The following is a 20,326-nucleotide window of genomic DNA, read 5'->3' as shown; positions in this document are numbered from 1 at the left end:
CTGCTCTTCCAGAGGTCCTGAGTTCAATTCCCAGCAACCACGTGGTGGCTCACAACCATCTGTAATGAGATCCGATGCCCTCTTCTGGTGTGTCTGAAGACAGCTACAGTGTACTCATAAAAATAATATAATCATTCTTTTAAAAAAAAGCTCCCCTCGTTTGAGTAATTATAATGATCTCTGTACAGAGAATCCAAGACCCATGCTAAACTGAATGTTTGGAAAAATAGAGTCAGAGTGGACTGTGTACAGAAGCAAACCTCTAAGTAGCTTTTTAAGGCAAAAGTTTTCCATATATTTTATAAGCACCAACAGTTTCCTAGGCAAAGAGTTCACTAGCTTTTCGGAACTAATGTCAGATTTGTCATTCTCTGTGTGAGGGACATCAAGCTTCTGGTCACATACATTTTCTTAGTCACTGCATAACTGCCTGAAGAGAGAGGAGACATCCACTAATTATGCAATACGCTGATAAGAAAGTGGATGCTGTTTACAGACACACAGAGTTTATCCTCACACCTGTCTTTGTCTTCTGAGCTTTTGCTCTCATCTTTGAAGCACTGGCCCGAGCTTGATGGATTAGCAAATGTGGATATGAAAGGCCCCAGGGACTGAAAGGCTGCTTGGCGAACCTACAGAGAACAAAAGGACAGCACCAGACATAAGCATAAAGAGGCACATTTTTTTTTTTTTTGGTTCTTTTTTTCGGAGCTGGGGACCGAACCCAGGGCCTTGCGCTTCCTAGGTAAGCGCTCTACCACTGAGCTAAATCCCCAGCCCCAAGAGGCACATATTTTAATGCACACATATTTACTCTGCATTTACAAAAGCCAAAGTATGTTTGGGAAAACAGGAAAACCTTGTAAAAGAAACCTGACTCCTTTACTTGCCTCAGCTGTTCTGACATAAGAGCGGCGTGGCATGTACCAGCCAACACAAAGACGGAGACTGCAACAACGAGAACTGACTGTGCAGACCAGGCTGGCCCCCAACTATCCCCTCTACACACCCTCAATACTTGGTAAAGTACATATTAAAAAACAAAAACGAAAAACAAAAGAAAGGGTCAATAAGTCATCGACCACGAAACGGCAAGCCAAGGTAAAACATGACTTATAAACATATTACTTTCTAGGTAACACAAAGACCACCTTCATAACCATCTACTGGCTAGTCTTATATGAGTTAACAAAACTCATATAAATTCTTTCTTTGGGGGCAGGGTGTTCAAGACAGGGCTTCCCTCGGTAGCTCTATCTTGGAACTCAGTCTGTAGACCAGGCTGGCCTCACACTTGGATCCAGCTGCCTCTGCTTCCCAGGGCTAGAATTAAAGACATGCACCACTTCACTTGGAGTAAATTATTTTTTAAATTTGAAATCATGGTGCTAGAGAGATGGCTCAGCAGTTAAGAACACTGCTCTTCCGAAAACCCTGGGTTCAGTTCCCAGCACCCACATGGTAACTTCCAACTTCCCACAACTCCTGATTCAGGGACTAATACCCTCTTCTGGTTTCAATGGACCCCAGATATGCCTGTAGTATACATACATGCATACACACACACACACACACACACACACACACACACACACACACAGGCAACACACGCATAGACATAAAACAAATAAGATATTAAAACAAAATTTTTTCTTAAAAAAAAAATCACATTTACTTTAGACTCTAAAATGTTTTAAAAACAGTGTTACCCAACGTGAAGGATCACTGATCAAGTTAATAAACAGTGCTGACAACTTTGTCCGTCGGATTTCTTGGCATGTCGCGCAGGAGACGGCCATGAAGCACTCAGCACAGGCCTTCCGGACGCCCCACACATTGTCAGAACACAGCTGGAAGAACCTGGGCAGCTGTGAGGACACACAAGGAGGCCGGTCACTTCCCTGCCATTTTCTGTTTTAAGTGGTGAATATTCTTAAAACATACAAATGTATTTAATACTGAACTCAAATATATCTAATGAAGCACATCCAAGTTTTAATTCATTCTAGAAAGGCAAAGCACCAACACAGCTGGATGTCATCTCGTCTTACTCACACCTGGGCTCGTTTTGCCGATGGACGGACAGACATTCCAAGCGTCTTAACCTGGACATGGGGCACGTGCATGCCACCACGTACCTCCTCTGCTACAAGACTGAAGCCACCAAAGCTATTCAAAGTGAGTGCTCTGTGAAGACTAAGGAGCCAGTTGGGTGGATCAGAACTGAGTTACTCTGTAGAAGTGACAAGCTAACAGTGGGTCACTGTTTTCCACACAGTGTTCTTGGGCGTACACTAGAAATCCTTATCAAAACACATTTCACATGCTGGGGCAGCTTTAAACTTACAAGCATCCTCTGGTCGGCAGCCATGGGCCACATTAATAAACTCTCTGCTATTTGTACTGCTCATTCCTTAAGACCTTAGACTCTTACCAGCATTTCTTCTGTAGCTTGCTGGCCAACTACGCTGCAAATGTCTCCAAAATTGGCAGCACAGACCTACGACAGAACAGGAACATTTCTGAGTTCCTTCAAGCAATCATTACACTCCACATATCAGAGACCATGCATCATTAAACACAGGGACCAAAAATGGATGCAGACCTACCTTTCGGACGTGAAACATTCTACAGTCACAGCACATCTCACAAAACCTAGGGAGGATGAGACGCTCTGTAATATCTTTCCCAACCATGGGGGCCATCTTGCACATTATCTGAAATAAGTGAGAAAAAAATTCATATTGAAAACATCTAAGGCCTTTTAAATGTAATAACTTGAAGAAACACACATTAGCCAATGTACAGCAAACATACTAAATCCAGGGGAAAATGAGTTTTCCATCATTAGTTAGGACTTAATTCTTATGCCAGTAACTTTGAGAGAAAAAAATATTAAAAAAGAGAAAAAAGAAAACTCCACCTGTAATTTTAACTTAGCACTTGAGAAGTAGAAGCACGTGGACTAAGAGTTCAAGGCCAGCCTGGTCTACAATTGAGTTCCAGAACAGCCAGGACCATGTCCCAAAACACCCAGCAGCAGCAGCAGCAACAAACAAAAGGAATGCCTGTTCAAAGGCAAGCCTGTGTCTGAAGAGACTACAGCAGTGCCTGAGGAAAAGCCAGCTGCCCCAAGCCACATCAGCGTTTGAAAGGGAGCCAGCCTGCCTTTACCTAGACACAGTCACAACACATTTGTCCCAGCTAACAAAGAACAAAGTAGGAATTTCCTTCCCTAAAAACTAGCTCAAGACAGTTCCCCAAACTTCATACAGAAGGAAATCTGATGCCAGCCTGTCAGCATTTCCCAAACACATCTATTCCCAGGCTCTGCAGAAATGACATGTAAAAGACGTACAGATCAGAAAGAAACTTAGTCATGTATGCCGTGACTGCCTACATAGAAAACGCAAATGGATCTAAGAAAGAAGGTACCAAAATAAATAGATTTGAGTAAGTTGCAGGATATCTACATCAGAATAAAAAAGGCTTCTATTTCTACAAATTAACAATGAACTGGAAAGCCTTAAAAATAAATCATTTATCATGTGAAATGCAACAAAAGTAGGACCTTTCTGTTCAAAGCTACAAAACATAGCGTCAGATCAAATACGTAAGGAAATCCCTTCAGGGTGCATCACACTCGTGGGCTGTCAGGCTGGCCCAACGCTTCCTACCTACAATCCCTACAGGGCACACAGGCTAGCTAGCGCCTGCCGCTCCCACCCATGACCGCCCTGTGTTTCACAGAAGCAAAGCTGCAATCTGAAGGCCTGCCTAAGCTAGGGCACACAGGAGGATTAACCTTTCCTTAGAACAAAGGTCTCCTAAGCTTCGTCCCAATCCTGAACATTATAATTATATTTTTAGGCTAGGCTCCCCTTAATATACCCAACAGTTAGAGCAAAACTGATTCTTCATTGGGGAATTTCTGAAATTACAACGTGACTGTTTGGAGCTAGGCAGGGTGATGACTACACTCTGACTGTATTAGACGCCACTGCACACTGTACTTTAAACGGTTGACTCCATGTGAGTCTCACAGCAATGAAAACTGCGGAGTAAAAGGCATCTAAATCTGTTAATTGACATCGTGTACTTAAGAAACAATGAAAGCGGATTCCAAGGGACGGGAACTGGAGAACCATCTCTGTCCTCACCGGTGACCCGGAATCACTACAGTTCTGGTCACTATGTTTTACATCAACAGAAGATCAATGGCGGAGGTATGAAGAGCAAGTGCTGTGTATCCAACCAGGCTTATTTAGTACTTTTCTGTCCTCCTGTCTCAGCTCTGGAGCCATGGATGGATGGGAGTGTCAGCACATGTCCTCACACCCTCAAAGCTCGCAAAGTTGACCGCCGGATTGGAGGGTAACAGACTTACAGCCACGGCCTCTGTCTTCACATCGTCATTGCTGTCTGGGGCAGTCAAGTCTATGAGGACGGGGCACACCTTGGTCTCCACATCGAGTCGCTCAATCAGCTCCTGCTCCAGCAGAGCCAGCAAAGCTGCCTGGCTGGTTTTCCTCACCTGAAAGCATCACAGAGTAACAGGTACAGATGTGTGAGACTGCAGTAACCACAGAGTAACAGGTACAGATGTGTGAGACTGCAGTAACCACAGAGTAACAGGTAAGATGTGTAGACTGCAGTAACCACAGAGTAACAGGTACAGATGTGTGAGACTGCAGTAACCACAGAGTAACAGGTAAGATGTGTGAGACTGCGGTAACCACAGAGTAACAGGTACAGATGTGTAAGACTGCAGTAACCACAGAGTAACAGGTACAGATGTGTGAGACTGCAGTAACCACAGAGTAACAGGTACAGATGTGTAGACTTCGGTAACCACAGAGTAACAGGTACAGATGTGTGAGACTGTGGTAACCACAGAGTAACAGGTACAGATGTGTGAGACTGCGGTAACCACAGAGTAACAGGTACAGATGTGTAAGACTGCAGTAACCACAGAGTAACAGGTACAGATGTGTGAGACTGCAGTAACCACAGAGTAACAGGTACAGATGTGTGAGACTGCAGTAACCACAGAGTAACAGGTAAGATGTGTGAGACTGCGGTAACCACAGAGTAACAGGTACAGATGTGTAAGACTGCAGTAACCACAGAGTAACAGGTACAGATGTGTGAGACTGCAGTAACCACAGAGTAACAGGTACAGATGTGTGAGACTGCGGTAACCACAGAGTAACAGGTACAGATGTGTGAGACTGCGGTAACCACAGAGTAACAGGTAAGATGTGTAAGACTGCGGTAACCACAGAGTAACAGGTACAGATGTGTAAGACTGCAGTAACCACAGAGTAACAGGTACAGATGTGTAAGACTGCAGTAACCACAGAGTAACAGGTACAGATGTGTGAGACTGCAGTAACCACAGAGTAACAGGTACAGATGTGTGAGACTGCAGTAACCACAGAGTAACAGGTACAGATGTGTAAGACTGCAGTAACCACAGAGTAACAGGTACAGATGTGTGAGACTGCAGTAACCACAGAGTAACAGGTACAGATGTGTAGACTTCGGTAACCACAGAGTAACAGGTACAGATGTGTGAGACTGCAGTAACCACAGAGTAACAGGTACAGATGTGTGAGACTGCAGTAACCACAGAGTAACAGGTACAGATGTGTAAGACTGCAGTAACCACAGAGTAACAGGTACAGATGTGTGAGACTGCGGTAACCACAGAGTAACAGGTAAGATGTGTAAGACTGCGGTAACCACAGAGTAAAAGGTACAGATGTGTGAGACTGCAGTAACCACAGAGTAACAGGTACAGATGTGTGAGACTGCAGTAACCACAGAGTAACAGGTACAGATGTGTGAGACTGCGGTAACCACAGAGTAACAGGTACAGATGTGTGAGACTGCAGTAACCACAGAGTAACAGGTACAGATGTGTGAGACTGCAGTAACCACAGAGTAACAGGTACAGATGTGTGAGACTGCAGTAACCACAGAGTAACAGGTACAGATGTGTAGACTTCGGTAACCACAGAGTAACAGGTACAGATGTGTAGACTGCAGTAACCACAGAGTAACAGGTACAGATGTGTGAGACTGCAGTAACCACAGAGTAACAGGTACAGATGTGTAAGACTGCAGTAACCACAGAGTAACAGGTACAGATGTGTAAGACTGCAGTAACTACAGAGTAACAGGTACAGATGTGTGAGACTGCGGTAACCACAGAGTAAAAGGTACAGATGTGTGAGACTGCAGTAACCACAGAGTAACAGGTACAGATGTGTGAGACTGCAGTAACCACAGAGTAACAGGTACAGATGTGTGAGACTGCGGTAACCACAGAGTAACAGGTACAGATGTGTGAGACTGCAGTAACCACAGAGTAACAGGTACAGATGTGTGAGACTGCGGTAACCACAGAGTAACAGGTACAGATGTGTGAGACTGCAGTAACCACAGAGTAACAGGTACAGATGTGTAAGACTGCAGTAACCACAGAGTAACAGGTACAGATGTGTGAGACTGCAGTAACCACAGAGTAACAGGTACAGATGTGTGAGACTGCAGTAACCACAGAGTAACAGGTACAGATGTGTAGACTTCGGTAACCACAGAGTAACAGGTACAGATATATAAGACTGCAGAAACCACAGAGTAACAGGTAAGATGTGTAAGACTGCAGTAACCACAGAATAACAGGTACAGATGTGTGAGACTGTGGTAACCACAGAGTAACAGGTACAGATGTGCGAGACTGCGGTAACCACAGAGTAACAGGTACAGATGTGTAGACTGCAGTAACCACAGAGTAACAGGTACAGATGTGTGTAGACTGCAGTAACCAGGCGTGGCAGCACCTTCCGTCCTAACCCTTGGGAGGCAGAGGAGGTGCAGTTCTGACTCCAAGGCCTGCGCAGTCTAGTGAGGTCCAGGACAGCCAGGGCTGCACAGAGAAAGCTTTGTTTCGAAAAACCAAAACCAAACAAATTCTCTATAACATCATCTGGGCAGAGGGAAACACTTCTACTAAAGTAGAACCTGTAACTTGCAAAACCTAAGAGGTATTTGTTCAGTTCTTAGAGAGTGTCACTGAGGGTACCAGGAAGAATGGAGAGCGGGCGCCCTTCATAACAGGACCGAGGTTTCTAATTTTAAATTTGTTACACCCTCAACACACCTTAATCTAAGATAAGAACTCACTGCTGGAAAATACAATAATGAAGTTAGACCTGAAAAACATTCAAATTATATCACTTGGGTTGGGCCATTCCACATGTCCTATGCTATGTCAAAGTCCTTTAAGAAAGAACAAGGAAATGCAACTCTTACCTGGTTATTCTGGTCTGCAAGGTATCTAACCACGATTGGCAGTAAGTACTTGGAAAAGGCATATGGTATGGAAGGTCGGTTCTCTTGACAAAACAGTGCGATGTGCGGCACCTGTTCCATCAGCTCGGCTCTCACGGTTGGTTCTAGTGAAACGAGAGCAACGTGAGCAAGCACATCCGCTCTCGAGGCAGGGCCTCCCTGTTCTGGGCACTTAGGAACCAGCATGGTAAGCGCTCACAATGCCCTCTAACCAACACTTCTTTCCTTAAGTGAGAGGAGAAGTCACTCCCAAGTGATGTGTATCCTGGCTCAGTATGCACTGTGGGTCCAATACTCGCATCTGGCACTCCTACCGAGCCATGGCAGGACAGCACTGTAAACAAAGCCAACACTGCAACAGGCATCTGCAGACTCCATGAGGCAAGAACCACTAGGGAAAGCTAAGGCCATGGCTCTTCTCAATATCATCTCTGGAAGATTGTAACTAGACTTAAACAACTGATTCCCCTTTATAAAACATTAAAGACAACAGGTACCACATTAGTTAAAAGGTAAAAAAAAGCGTGGGCAAGAGTATTAACAGTTAAATATATTCATGCCACTGCTAAAGGGAAAGAAGAAAAAATACAAACCAGCACATTGAAAACAAGCGAGTGGCTGAAAGACACTAGCACACCAGTAACCAGGCATCACATCAGTGTAAGCATTACCAATAACCAGGCATCACATCAGTGTGAGCATTTCCAGTAACCAGACATCACATCAGTGTGAGCATTACTAGTTAACAGTCATCAACCAACCACTCGGGTGTCTATGAATGACTGTGTTTCTAGTCACCTTAGCAAAAATATACAGGAATGTATCCAGTGGAATTCCAAATCTCAAAAAAAGAAAAAATTAATCTGGCCTTCAGCAGAAAATGCACTGGCATTTAACAGAGCTAAGAGTCCTAGCAACAAACACATTTGGAATTTTTTTATATTGTTGTGCAATGTGAGATGACTTCTCCTGAATCCAGTTTTAAACACAAGCATCTGTGCTCATACTTTTCTTCATAAGCTCCAGTTATAGAGTTAACAATGATTTGTCTCCAGGTGTTTATAAAGCACAAAGGGTCACAGGCGCTGTCCAAATCCATACATCCAGCACAGGCAACGGCCTCTCCTCACACTCACGATCAACATACACGTACGCTCAACATACCATGACACTGACATGACACCACTGCTACCTGCTGACAACTCTAAGTCACTGCAGAACCCATGATCAAGAAGCAAATACAAACTCAGTCCCTAGGGGACGTGAAAGTGAGCCCTTAGCAGAGACAGATTAAGACACAGGGAAGGATTGTCATACCAAGTCTTCAACAACCAAGAGGTCTCAATCTCCTCCAACAGTCTACTCTCAAGAGGCAATGTCAGAAGACACAGTACAGGAGAGATCACACAGGACATGAAAAGCAAGACACCATGAGGAGAATCTGACGTTCTGGAAAAGGTATCATTGCCAGTCCGGTGCCCAGGAGGCAGGCTGGGCTTTCCCAGATGAGAGGAACCACCAAAATGAAACCCACGTCAAAGTCAAAGACCGAAAGATAAAGTCAGGGTAAATCCATGGGGGCTTTATTATTTTTAATGTATTATTACTATTAATATTATTATACACTTGTTTAACAACTCCACAATCTCAACCACGTTTAAAACATCTACTTAGCCAGGGATGACTAGAATGCCTGCCCAGCACCACGCCCTGGGTTCCACTCAGCGCTGCAGAATATGCCTGTGATCCCATCACCTGGGATTATGAGGGTACAAGGGTCTCGAGAAACAAGCTCAAAATAACCATTTTTTAAAAGCTGTATGGTTATTTTTTCAAGATCATGATTATTCTCAGTTACAGAGCAAGTTCAAGGCCAACTGGACCACATGAGTCCTATATCATACACACACACACACACACACACACACACACACACATCTGGACCACATGAGTCCTATCTTACACACACACACACACAACCAAAACTAAACTTCAAAAAAGATGTGCTTTATATGGGCTGGTGAGATGGCTCAGTGGTCAAGAGCACTGACTGCTCTTTCAGAGGCCCTGGGTTCAAATCCCAGCAACCACATAGTGGCTCACAACCATCTGTAATGGAATCTGATGCCCTCTTCTGGTGCGTCTGAAGACAGCTAAGGTGCACTTACATATAATAAATAAATAAATCTTAAAAAAAAAAATGTGAAGACAGGGGTAAAACAATATTCCAAAGTCAATGGCTGAATTCTTCTGCTAGAATGAACCTCGAATGTTGTGGGCCTTGGGTCACACTGTGTCTCAGCCTCAGCACAGCCTTTAATCCCTCTGGCTGGAATACAGACACACCTTTAATCCTAAACAATGAGCTAAAGTTAGTCTTGAGAAGGAAGCACCCATGTTTGAAACTGATGTCTAATTGGGCAGCAAAGCAACAAGTCAGAAAGATTTGACAGAATACCATATGCCTAAGTCTCCAGAGAAGAAGGGAGAGACGGGGAGAGAGGAGAGGGAAGGAGAGGAGGAAAGGGCAGAGGAGTAGAGAGAGATAGAGTATGAATAACAGTCAGTTTGGAGAGGCATTTGAGCCAGAAGAGCTGAGCTGAAGCAGCCAGCAAGGTTCAGAAAGAACTAGAAAGGGTGAGCATATTCAGCAGTAAGGCTCAAAGGCCGAAACATTCTCAGCCTAGGTTGTACAGAGCCTAGGAGCTTCTGAGACCAAGCCTGGGTGAGCGGACTAAGACAGTAAAGCCTCGGAGAGGACAATTACTTCAGGCAAATAAAAGATAGTTTGACACTGAAATTCCAGAAAACCAACAAATGTGAGTAGAGTCACTTTGCACCTAATCACAGCACAGTAAAACCAGCTCCCTTGGAAAGGGCTTCTGAAGCAAAGAAACAAGAAAGAAACAAAGACAAAATTAGACTCACTGACTTCTCCACAGTAAAACTCCTGAACGTCTACTCTAGCCTCCTCCTCGGGGCCCTGCAGTCAGACAGCAACAGGAAAACTCAGGGACACCCTGACCCTTGCCACTCTCCCTGCTCCACTCTTTAGAAGGCTCCCAGGTCTCCCAGGCCTCTAAATCAGTCTTCCTGTCACGCCTTTCTCTGCAAGCCAACAGATGCTGCTGACCTGTTAACTCTAATAGCAGGTCACCACCTCCTTTTTCTAACTAGATGACACCACACCCACACACCTGTGACCACAGCTCTCCTCTGCAGCTCTCTGGGTTCTAACCTGTCATGTTCCTCACAAGTGTGCCCTTCCCTCTGCACACTGTTAACCTAACAGATCCAAAACAACCTCTTGTATGACTAACACAAACAAAACTACAACATTACAGTGTACTAGACCTCCTAGCACTGTGGAGTAACAAAAACGATTATGTGACAAAGATAAATTAATACTTATAAATGTTCTTTTCACTCTTAAAAAAACCTTTAAATTTGAACCTTAACTTTTAAGGCTTAGAGCATCAACTGCAATTAAAAGACTAGTTCACCTCATGTTTAAATGTGCCTGTTGAGAAGCCAAGGAGCTTGTGAGAAATTAAAAACAACTTTAATAAATACATTTAAGGAAAAAGATTTCAACCTTCATTTTTGGATGGTTTGTAAATTCAAGTATATACATGTGCTTAAAACCTGCTTTGGGGGGCTGGAGAGTTGGCTCTGTAGTTAAGAGCACTGACTGCTCTTCCAGAGGTCCTGAGTTCAATTCCCAGCCACCACATGGTGGCTCACAACCATCGTTAATGGGGTCTGGCACCCTCTTCTGGTGTGTCTGCACACAGCGACAGTGTGTTCACATACTGTAAATGACTGGGGAGCAGGCTCAAAGGGTTAAGTGCCTGCTGTGTAAGCAGGAACCCAGCTCTGACCCTCAACACTCAAGGGGAAGGATGGGGAGTGTCCCTGTGGTCCAGCACTGAGAGGCAGAGGTGACAGGCAGATCCTGGGGACTGGTTGGAGGTCCAGTAGGAAGTCATGTCCCAAGGGAACAAGGCAGTCACACAGGGGGACCCATACCCTCCTCTGATCTCAGCATGCATGCACATACGTACCACATATACACAGGGGGACCCATACCCTCCTCTGGTCTCAGCATGCATGCACATACACACCACATACACACACAGGGGGACCCCTACCCTCCTCTGATCTCAGCATGCATGCACATACACACCACATACACACCTTGCCATAATGTCATCTTCTATACCATGTTTATTCTATCACAATAAAAAACACATCTTTAAAAAATTATCACATTGATATAAGATTACCAACAGGAACCACCACACCAGGTTTAAATTTACCTCTTTCTTAAGAAAACTCACCTGTCTGTTTTAACACTAAGCTAATTTTCATTTTACAGGCATGCCATTTTAATCCCACCACTCAGGAGGTAGAGGCAGGAGGATCTGAGTTCAAGGCCAGCTTCATCTATACAGAGAGAACCAGAACAGCGAGGGCTACACAGAGACCTCGTCTCAAGAGCAAAAACACACACAGCACTCATGCTGTTCACGTCAGACTGAAGGCTTTATTTTCCCACAAACATTTAAAGCCCTTTCCACCTCTTCCAACTGATTCTAAGTAACTTAAAAATGTTAACATAAATCACAGAAATAACCTCATTTCTTCGGTTTATATTCATGAGAAATTTCCAAAATTAAGTAAATGGACATATGTAAACTGGGGTTTCTTCCACTTATGACTTGTAGGTTAATAATTTCCATTAAAAAATATTTGGGGGGGTCTCTGCGTAACACAGAATAGCTTTCAACATAAGCTCTTCCGAGTGCTGGGATTAGAGGTGGGGTCATTTGCCAAGCTTGTGAGAAATCTTAAATCCCATCTCTACTGAAGGTTAATAAATACAGATCTAGTGAAGAAGCCTTTCTAGAAACAAGGTACTTATTTCTCTGTAAACATACCTGAGTCATCAGCCAATCGGCTGATCCTTTCCAAGACAGCAATGCAGTCTCTCTCCTCACCACAGACTTCCCTCAGAGTATCCAGCAAACTCCGGGCCACCATTTGTCTACAGGAGAAAGCCAGAGACGGTGCTCAGTCCGCCAGTGCTTGTTATTTACGACTTCAAAATACAGACTCCTGATGCTTCAACAGGACGATTTTCCTTATCGTGAGTCACATACTAAACTTGTAATTTCTAAGAAGCAAAAGTTGGTAATGATTTTACTGATAAGATTATTACCAATTTTATTATCTTTATCCAAACAATTAGGGAAATTTCTAGTCAGTCAATTTTCACTTCAATTATCCTCAATCACAATAATGGTAAAATAGATTCCCTCTTCCTTACGTTATATGTCACAACTGCTAACATGAGCTTTATCATCTACAGGCAAACAATTCAATAAAGACTTGAGATTGCAGAAGGAATGGCGGGAAGCAGAATAATACACTCCCCAATAAGTGATTAAATGATCAACAATTACCCCAACTAGGATCACGGAGGACCAGCACAGCACAGACCAGCTTATCAGCCCGGGACCTGACTGCACCCGATACCTCCTCTTGGGGGGAACCATTCTGTGTCCCTGCTGAGATTCCTGTCGAGGCAATGAGGACAGCACATACCTGTTAAAGACGTTCTCACTTGCAGCATACTTGTCCAGCCTCCCCAAGGGTGTCAACATTTCATCTTGTGAGACGAAGTCCAGGGCTGAAGGTATAATAATCACATCAGACTCTGAGCTGTAGTCATCCACACCAACTAGCAGAGACATCAGAAATACTCCTTAGAACTCTCAGACTCCAGGTGCCCCTCGCCTGCTGACGCAGTGCATGCCTCTGGAGCAGGACAAAGAAATACCTTAAAACCACCCAGGGCTACCCCAAGGAGAGGCCTCCTTTCTCCACCCACAGGCTTACTGGTGTCTAGCAGCACAGTCGGTGCTACAGACTCAGTGAGCACATGGGCAGGCGGACGGGCGGGCAGGCGAACGCACAGTGCCTAGTCTTCAGCAGGGCAGCGGTAGCATAGAGCTCAAAGCCCAGCACTAGGATATCAGACAGGCAGATCTTGGATCTATGAATGTGAAGCCAGCCTGGTCTACAGAGTAAGTATGGGACAGCCAGGGCTACATGGAAAAAACCCTGCTATCCCAAAAACAAACGAAAACAGAACAAAAACAATATTTTTTTTTTACATCTTTAGCTCATTAATGGCTCCCAGCACTGGGGAGGCAGAGGCAGAGCTCTGAGCTTGAGGCTAGCCTGATCTGCATAACGACTTCTAGATCAGACAGGTCTTACACCGCGAGACCCTGTCTCAAAAAAACAAAACAAAACAAAACAAAACAAAACCCCTAAAATTTCATGCTCACGGAGAACGCTGTGTGTGAAAAAATACACAGAAAGGCAAACGCTGACTTAGTCAATCCTATAATAAAGACACTAAAAACTGAAGTGTTTGGCTTTATTTACTAGAAAAGAACTAAAAACTATAATTAGTATTTATATTCATTAAACAAATATTAAATGCTCCTGTGTCAACTACTAGGCTTATGTTAGGAAAACAAATCATGAAAATACTTATGTTAAGCGTTAATATTCTGCTGAGAAAAGTCTGTTAAAACAATCACTACAGCTGCGTGTCTGTCCACACTGGCAGCAGATCTGCGGCAGCTGTGGGAGGGGCGACTAAACGGTGCTGGAGCTGAGGGGTGGAGGCGGGGCTAAACTGTGCGATCAAGAGAGGAAGAGAAGGAATCGAGGACTCCCACTATGTTCACTAAGTCTCCATCCCACTGGGTACTACTTAGGCCACCTAACAAGACAATTCTCCAGGGCGTCACAGGCAAGCACACAAGGATCAGACCACGCAGGTAACTAACTTAGGCTCTAAAGCAAGATTCCCAGAGCACTAAGTGATTGCAGACGTCTGACACGCAGCAGTCGTCAAATCACCAGTGTCTACAACAAAACAACAACGACACATGGAAAAGCCAGCTTAAAAAACAAACAAAAAAGCAAACGGCAAATGGAAACACTCAACAGCAGCAACAGACTCGCAACAAAGAATCGGTAGCCTTGGACACAAAAAACATCCAACTGCACCCCATGTGTGAAGAGCAGCATGGGCTGGACATGCAGTGCACACCTAAGCGCACTAAAACACACCTAAGCTAAACACACCTACAAGCACACCTTAACATATATGAACACACCTCCAAGCACAACACTTGGGAAGGGCACAGGGAGGAAAGGAATACAAATATTCAAAAAGTCCCTGACTTTCTAGTGAAGAGAAGAAATAATAAGAAAACCACATTAGGTCAGATCAACAGGTAAGACAAAAGAAATGAATGGCTTCAAAAAAAATAGTATTAAAAAAAGGGACAGAAAATAAACATAGCCAACTAGAGTACCATTCCACCACAGGAAACGCCAGGCACATGTGTGCACATACATGTGAGATGTCTCCAAAGCAAAGGGGAATATAAGAATATTTGAAGAAATAATAAACCCTAGAAAAACCCAAATTTAATGAAAACTATTAATCCATAGGCTCAATGAATCCCAGTAGTAAAAACCGTAGAGAGAAATACACTTATCTACCATATAACAAAACTGCTTAACACTGGTCAAAAAGTCTTTAAACTAGAGACGACTCACTTTACACAAGACAGAGGAGGACAATAGTCTAGAAGACAGTAAAGCAGCAACTTAAAGTCCTGACTAAGATAGGGCTGGAAGGCTGAGAGAAAGGACTCCATGTTTATTTCAGAACGCCTGCGGCTCTCACAGGGCACTCAGCTCTACCTGCAGTTACAGAGAATCTGACGCCCTCCTCTGGACTCTGCCAACACTGCACGCACGTGGTGCACACACACACGCATGCAGAATAACTCATACATAACTATTTTTTAAAAGGAAACAAGATCGGCCTTCCGCTCTATACTCAACAGCCAGAAACCTTTTAACTACGGCTTTTTCAAACATGCAAATGCTGACCTGGCCATGCACTCAGAAGTAGAAACACTATAAAAGGATGAGATCTACAGCTACACGGAGGAACAAAGACTATCAGAAACAGTGAACAACGGTACTAGGTCTGGAATGTAAAGTAAAACTATGTGAGGTAAAACAAGTAGTGTGTAGTGTACACACGCACGCACGCCTGACACTCAAGACATCACGGCATCAAGTACACGGCTGCCTGATGACATACTAAGTGAGGTCAAAGCCACAGCTGGAATTAAACACCAAATTATAAACTGAAAACAACCATTGTTTTTTAAAGTCCAAGATGAATAAATACTAAAGGCCGTAAATAACCCAAATGAAAGTAACAGTAAAAGGAGCAAACAGAGAGAGACAGAGCCCACGGCAGGGGAGCCAGAGGAATGAAACCCAACTATACTCTAACCAGGCACTAACTGTGACTGGCCTAAATGTGTCTATTAAAAGCCAGACTTCAAGCTGAGTTTAAAAGCCAACACTAAACCATATAGAAATAATTACTTAGTGCAGAAAGTGTCCACATGACTTCTCCTCTAACTCCTAAGATACCTTTCTCATTGTGAACTAGAGAACTGTGAGAGCCACTGGACACTCATTTGCCCTCAGTTCTCCCCTTCATGATGTCAGGCTGCAGCTGAGCTTGTCAGGCACCTTTATGCAGGCTCTAGAATTCTATGACTATGACCAAACTGTTTCATCAGAGTCTCACATGGCTTCACAGATAAACATGATTCTGGTTCACAAAAGGTGGGCAGAGCAGGGAAGCGCCTGGTAGTGGCTACTGTTAAGTATCACTGTGCTCAAGACCAGCATGGAGGTCATCTGAAAGGCACACTCCTGGACCACATACTCAGATATTGACTATGCAAGTCTAGAACGAGGCCTATGGCATCTGTTTTGATAAATATCCTCATTAATTTAAATGCAGACATACATTAAACAACCATATCTGTTCCTATCTCCTGTCATCTCTCTCAGTCACGGACGACAGCACTAGTACATAAGAAGGATGCTCCCCTTTGGCAGACTCTGACGCAGGCTCACTACTTCTGGTACTGTGGCCAGCCCGGGAAGTCACTCTGGCTCGAGTTATCTGCCCTAGTCTATTTAAAGATGCCGACCCCACCGCCACACTCCACTTCTCAAAAAGGATCTTCCTGTGTGCCCCAGCTGGCCTAAACCCAGTCCTCCTGCCTCAGCACCATAAGCACTGGAATTCTAAGCATGTTACCACAGCGGCTTTGTCATCCCTTGACTATGGGTCTCATCCTAACAGAAGCCATCTAAAGATGGCTACATCTACAGATGACTAAATCAGCTCAAATCTTACTCAGCCCAAACTGCAAATGCCTGCCACAGCTTCTAATGAGAAACTTAGTCCAGGCTAGCCTAAGTTACCACACAGCAGAGCTATACAGAGAAACCTTGTCTCAAAATAAAAAACAAATTCAAAAAACAAGCAGAGAACAATGATATGTGTGTGTGATACATTGATATATATATATATACATGTATATATAATACACATATATCATATGTAATACATACATGAAAACGTCACTAAAATTGTTTAAAACCTCTCACTGCTGCTGGAAAAAAATCCCTGTATATATGTGTACACACACCATATATACACAGCTGGTGGTTTCTTTAAATAAAACAGCATCAAGGTGTTACATAAATGCAAAGGTTACATTTGCTACAAGGTTTCTACAGCTCATTGAAGCAGCACACTAAGTGTCAAGGTTTATTTACTATTATGTGAGGAGGGCGTGGGATTGTGGTAGATCTGCAGGGCCTGTGGGTAGATCTGCTGTGTCCGTGGGTAGATCTGCAGGTGCTATGGCATGTGTGATACAGGCAGGCAGTTCTCTCCTTCCACAACACCCGTTATGGGCATGAGGGTCAGGAAGCACCATTACAAAGAAGCTCTCTCTGACGTTTTCTTTGCAGTGCTAGACGGAGGTCCAAGTCTCCATCACAGGAAGCAAGCACTAAGTTATACCCAGCCTAGTACCTCACCTCTCAATTGATGGTAATACAAATTAAAGATGAAAATTACAATTCTGAAAATAATCTTTGAAACATGCAAAAAGGTATAACCAGACAAAAACATAGGAATAAAAATGGGATTATAAGAAAATACTTAATTGGACTGGAAAGATGACCCAGTGGTTAAGAGCACTGACTGCGGGGCTGGGGATTTAGCTCAGTGGTAGAGCGCTTACCTAGGAAGCGCAAGGCCCTGGGTTCGGTCCCCAGCTCTGAAAAAAAAGAACAACAAAAAAAAAAAGAGCACTGACTGCTCTTCCAGAGGTCCTGAGTTTATATCCCAGCACCCACACATGGTGGCTCACAACCATCTGTAATGAGATCTGTCACCATCTTCTGGTGTCTGAAGACAGCTACAGTGTATTTATATTTTTTTAAATAAATCTTAAAAAAAAAAAAGTGTGGGCTATCATGCCCAGCCCATTATCTGATTATAGTATACAAAAAAAAATACTTAATCTGAAAGGAACCTATGAAAGGAATAAGCAAAAAGTAATGAAACTAACAGAAAAATACCAGCCCTAAGTACACCAAACAGTTATCCCACCTAGAAATGGACTATTTCAGTTAAAAGAAAAGATTACGAGGCAAGGACAGCACTGAGTACTGTCTGTTAACCAGAGCCTCTTTCTTTCCTTTTGCTTGAGAGCATCTCACTGTGTAAGCTAGGCTGGCCTCAAACTTACTATGCATAGCCCTGGTGATCCCAGCACTTGGGAGGCTAAGGCAGAAGAGTTACGAGTTTGAGGCCAATCTGGGCTACAAGTGTTCTAATCATATAGAAGGAATCCTTATAGGAACCTAGGCATTCCTATCTCAAAGCCTGAGATAGGAAAACTGCTGCTCACTGTAAATTAAACTAAGCACATGCATCTTTCTAATTCTGGATCACAAAAGACATTGTTTTATTCTTAAACCTCATGAAAGATGGCAAAGCAATAACAGTAAGAATATTTCTGTTAACAATGGAGCACGGGGCTGGGGATTTAGCTCAGTGGTAGAGCGCTTACCTAGGAAGCGCAAGGCCCTGGGTTCGGTCCCCAGCTCAGAAAAAAAAAAGAACCAAAAAAAAAAAAAAAAAACAATGGAGCACTTCTCTGTATAAAAACACAAAGTTACAAAAACCACCCCAGGAGACAGTACAAACAGCACCATCTGCTAAATCCCACCCCTCTGCACACAAAGAAAATACAAAGTAGTTGAAATCATCTTAATCTTCAGCTTTCTAAGAGATAGTATTATCTAAAATATAAAAGTGTAAAAACTAGGGCTGGAGAGATGGCTCAGCGGGTAAGAGCACTGACTGCTCTTCCAGAGGTCCTGAGTTCAATTCCCAGCAACCACATGGTGGCTCACAACCATCTGTAATGGGATCTGATGCCCTCTTCTAGTGTGTCTGAAGACAGCTACAGTGTACTTATATATAATAAATGAATAAATCTTAAAAAAAAAAAGTGTAGGGGTTGGGGATTTAGCTCAGTGGTAGAGCGCTTGCCTAGGAAGCGCAAGGCCCTGGGTTCGGTCCCCAGCTCCGAAAAAAAGAACCAAAAAAAAAAAAAAAAAGTGTAAAAACTAGGAAGGCATGGAATCTACTCCAGGTCTGGGTCCAGCTCTCAGGCTCGGCTGCTTATAAGCTATCCTGCCCAACGAGAGCGATGGTTTAATTAGAGCAGACTTTACCATTGACAAAGTGGCCCAACTTACAATGACCCCCTGCTTCTGCCCCCCTGATGCTAGCAATACAGGTGTGCACCACCACACTGAGCTGCCATCGAGACTTTCAGACACCAACCACGATGTTGTCTACAGAGGACCTGACAGAGCCCATAAACAGACCTTCCCACTCCACAACTCTGCATCTGGAACTGTCTCCAGAGATTTAAATTTCAATGTTCCTTCTGTGTTTTAAGTTTTCATTGATCCTATGAAACTAGCAAATAGAGCAGCACCTACACTATATAGTGGCATGTAGGGACCAAATGATTTTAAAACCCAGGCAAAAAGGTATTCCTAGGAGGTACACACTAAGAATGAATGTGTGCACATGGGTACTCACACATTCTTTTAGATGGCCTGGTAAGGAAGTGAAGCCCTTTCTTGGAGCCTGAGTAACAGGAGAATCCCTTCTAAGTAAAAAGTCCAAAAGCTGGTGCTCACTCTTAAACCCAGACCTTGTGGAGCAGAAGCAGGTGGATCTCTGAGTCGGGAGGCCAGCCTGGTCTAGTGAGTTCCAGCATGCTATGTAGAGACCCAGACCATCAACACCAAGCGAGTCCAAAACTCTATTTCAGTACAAAGCCTGAGCTGTCAGACCTGCAGGCACTGTTGGTACAGAAGTGAGAGTTGCATAAAGAAACTACCTCAGAAATCCACTCATGGCAATTTTACAGAGTTTCTTTTTACTTCCTAATCACTTTCCATTGGGACAGAATTTTGTCCCAATATGCTTTTATGCTTGAGATTTTGTTTCTTGGTGACAAAGAGAAGCCTTTATGTGACGTTCCAGGCGAGGGAGAAGACTCAGAGTGGATCTCAAGCTGAGATCCCCTAGCATGCACATGAAAGCCAGGGCAGGCACTGTCACTTGTCACCAGGGTGCTGCGGGAGGCAGCTGCTAGGGAGGCTCAGCCAGTCAGTCAACAGTGAGATCCAGGTTCAGCAGGAAATCTCACCTCAGAAGATCGCCACACACAGGCAACCATGCATAAACATGCATAAAATACCAACACACACAAGACACACACAATTTGTATTTTCTTTAATCATACAACTTAAAATGTTTTAGTTTTCAATGTTGCTCTTAATAATGTTAACCATTACAAACAGTAAATATTTTATTGAGAAGGCAACAGAAATCTTTTTTTAAAGTTTATTTATTATATATAGCTACACTGTAGCTGTCTTCAGACACACCAAAAGA

At 43.7% G+C, this 20,326-nt stretch overlaps 1 protein-coding gene across 33 annotated transcripts in view; it reads right to left on the bottom strand.

Moving 5' to 3' along the window:
• Positions 1-20,326, bottom strand: part of Ppp4r1 (protein phosphatase 4, regulatory subunit 1) — a 63,667-nt gene that overhangs the window by 26,045 nt on the left and 17,296 nt on the right. For 7 of the 33 annotated variants that reach the window (XR_015628445.1, XR_015628447.1, XR_015628442.1 and 4 more), the window contains 8 exons: positions 12,967-13,102; positions 12,300-12,406; positions 7,321-7,463; positions 4,388-4,534; positions 2,610-2,717; positions 2,435-2,500; positions 1,710-1,868; positions 520-632 (listed from right to left, as the gene is read on the bottom strand). Coding sequence is in view for 21 of the 33 variants with exons in the window: in NM_080907.2 (NP_543183.1) it covers positions 520-632; positions 1,710-1,868; positions 2,435-2,500; positions 2,610-2,717; positions 4,388-4,534; positions 7,321-7,463; positions 12,300-12,406; positions 12,967-13,102 (979 nt within the window). In the remaining 12 variants the exon portion in view is untranslated. Of the gene's footprint in view, positions 1-519; positions 633-1,709; positions 1,869-2,434; positions 2,501-2,609; positions 2,718-4,387; positions 4,535-7,320; positions 7,464-12,299; positions 12,536-12,966; positions 13,103-13,260; positions 13,389-15,855; positions 16,027-20,326 lie in introns of those variants that run through there. The other 26 variants (XR_015628448.1, XR_015628450.1, XM_087564618.1 and 23 more) reach the window with 16 other exon arrangements.

The sequence above is a fragment of the Rattus norvegicus genome, chromosome 9 (genome assembly GCF_021556685.1).
Source record: "Rattus norvegicus strain SHRSP/BbbUtx chromosome 9, alternate assembly SHRSP_T2T, whole genome shotgun sequence".
In the NCBI taxonomy this organism is placed as follows: Eukaryota; Metazoa; Chordata; class Mammalia; order Rodentia; family Muridae; genus Rattus; species Rattus norvegicus.
Note: the sequence above shows the minus strand (reverse complement) of the source record. Positions and strands in the feature narration are given on the sequence as shown.